At 42.9% G+C, this 2,500-nt stretch overlaps 1 protein-coding gene across 1 annotated transcript in view; it reads left to right on the top strand.

Annotated features, from left to right (window-relative positions):
- Nucleotides 1–2,500, top strand: part of LOC122265142 (maltase A3) — an 8,931-nt gene that overhangs the window by 3,448 nt on the left and 2,983 nt on the right. The window contains exons 4-7 of the mRNA XM_086531108.1: nucleotides 231–356; nucleotides 684–762; nucleotides 1,321–1,471; nucleotides 1,786–1,993. Of these exons, the coding sequence (XP_086387234.1) occupies nucleotides 231–356; nucleotides 684–762; nucleotides 1,321–1,471; nucleotides 1,786–1,993 (564 nt within the window). The remainder of the gene's footprint in view (nucleotides 1–230; nucleotides 357–683; nucleotides 763–1,320; nucleotides 1,472–1,785; nucleotides 1,994–2,500) is intronic.

Genomic DNA, 2,500 nt, shown 5'->3' with positions numbered 1-2,500 from the left:
AAGAACACTGTTACCGGCAATAGAGCCCATCTTACTGTAAGCTTTACTCGAAACCGAGTAAAGGGATGAGTGGAGGAGAAGAAGGCGATGTCTCTGGTGGTCCTTCCAGCTGAGCGTGTCCAGGAAGCCGGCGTCAATCAAATCACTTAACTTAAACGAATATTTCCCAAAACGTTTGCAAACGATTCCTTCACTCATCTACCTCCTCCTTGAAAACGTTTGCCTTCCAGCTGAGCGTGTTCAGAGGCCCGGCGTGGACGTGGGCGGAGGAGCGGCAGCAGTTCTACTTCCACCAGTTCTTGGACAAGCAGCCCGACCTGAACTACCGGAACCAGCGAGTGCGGGACGAGATGAAGGTAAGGGAAAAAGATAAGGGATGATAAACAGAAATAAAAAAAAAATAATAGATAAACAGAAATAAAAAATAATAATAATTAGCTAAGCCTGTTACGGAATCTTCTGTTCTGGCACTTACGTTTTCGGGAGGTTTTGCAACTGAGAAAAAATCAGTTTATTTTTTCATAAGACAAATAGGTACAGTTTCGATTTAACCATCTGAAACACTAACAACAAGAATTTATTCATATATACATTCATTTACTCCTCAAAAGATGATAATAAGATGTTTTGGTCTTCGTACAAAATGTCTTGATCCCTTGGTGAACTAATCTGAACATTTGCAGAACATATTCAAATTCTGGTTGGACAAAGGAGTGGATGGGTTCCGAATAGACGCCATCAAACACCTCTTCGAAGTAGAAGGTGAGTGAGGCGTATATTTTCTTTAATTTTCCTCCTTCCTTTTCTATAAAGTATTATCATCAGTTATTTGACAAGGACGAACTTCCTAAATTCTTTGTATTAGATAACTACGAACTTATTACTTGTTAGCATTTAATAACTAGGAACTTTCTATTGTCTTTGCATTTAATAATTACGTACTTTGTATTTTAGTGAGGTATATCAAAGATATACTTTCATCACTTATTTGACATCGAATTGTGTATTTTCTCTCCATTCCCTATTGCTCTGTTTTTCTTTTATCCATGATGTTTTGGAGTTACATAATCTTCCTATAGAGGCCTGTCTGCTGTAAGATCCTTTTCTGCGAAATACTGAAGTCTAGAACTTTTTTCCTTTGAATAGTATTATTTTTGAACAATGTAATAATTCATTTATCTATATAATCTATCTCCCTTCCAACTACCTTTTTTATATTTGTATCCTATCCAAAATTCGATGGTATTATCAATGGATCAGGTGAATAGTCCATGTATAAAACATATCCCTCTGTTAACCCACGGCCTCATCCCATCCCAGACTTGACCAAAGACGAACCAGTCGCGAAGAACTCCGGACTGGAAGACTCCCTGGACTACGGCTACCTGAGTCACCCGTTCACAGTCAACCAGCCAGAGACCTTCGAAGTGGTCAAGGAATGGAGGGACATCATGGACCAATACCCGGAAAAGTGAGTGGAAGGTCGTTGGTGGTGATGATGGTGATGATGAGAGTGGTGGGGATTTCTGTGGGAATGATGAGGGGTGATGATGATGATGATTGTTGTTACAATTATTGTGTAGCTTTAGTGGTAGGTGTCCTGCACTCATTTCGGAACACTGTTTTTGATTTTCCTGTGAGCTGTGGATCCCTCACTACGCGGGTCTGACTGCAGTAACTGGAAGTCATACATTTGCTTGGATGTATTACTTAATTGTTCGTAAATCCTGAGCGATTCACCATGGATTAATCAAGTGGATGGTTCATAAAAAATAACTTCCACAGACTGATGATGGTCGAGATGTGGGACGGAGACATCGACGAAGTGATGAAGTACTACGGCAACGACACCGTCCCCCTGGCGGACTTCCCCTTCAACTTCCTGCTGATCGACAGCTTCCGCAACCGGAGCGACCTGAGCGGCGTCGCCCTCAAGGACGCGCTCGACCTGTGGCTCGACAACCTGCCGGAGGGCAAGTGGCCCAACTGGGTGGTGGGTGTCGGGGGAAGGGATGGCCAATGCGCTGTCTGGGATTCTGTTAAAGGGTTGTCATGTCGGAGGGCCAGTGGCCCAGTTGGGTGGTGGGTGGCAGGGGAAGCATTGTATAGACCTTGTCGTTGTGGTGAACGCTTACACGATTGTGGTCCTGTAAAAAAAAATCCAAAAATACTTTTGCTATGCATATGCCTTTGATATATGTCGCATATGTGGCTCGACTGGATGTTAGGTGTCAGTTGAATAGGTCTCGCTATAGTGATGCATCCCTAGATGATTCCATGATCGTCCATGATGCTATTCAATATCTTCAGCTATACAGGTTGGAGGCCAGTGGGCCATCCTGGTGGTGGGCTTCATGGGGAGGATTGTGATGAGTGTAGTCTTGTAGGTTGTAGTATACGCCTAGAAGTCTGTAAAAAAAAGATCTTTAATTGCCTTTGATCTACATGCTGGAAGGAAAGGGGCTCTAAAGGGTCATAGGTCTATAGGAATTTCAGGATC

The sequence above is a fragment of the Penaeus japonicus genome, unplaced genomic scaffold, assembly GCF_977035675.1.
Source record: "Penaeus japonicus unplaced genomic scaffold, GWHDUDI00000001_assembly GWHDUDI00000035, whole genome shotgun sequence".
NCBI classification, from domain to species: Eukaryota; Metazoa; Arthropoda; class Malacostraca; order Decapoda; family Penaeidae; genus Penaeus; species Penaeus japonicus.
This window is presented reverse-complemented; position numbering and strand designations above follow the sequence as displayed.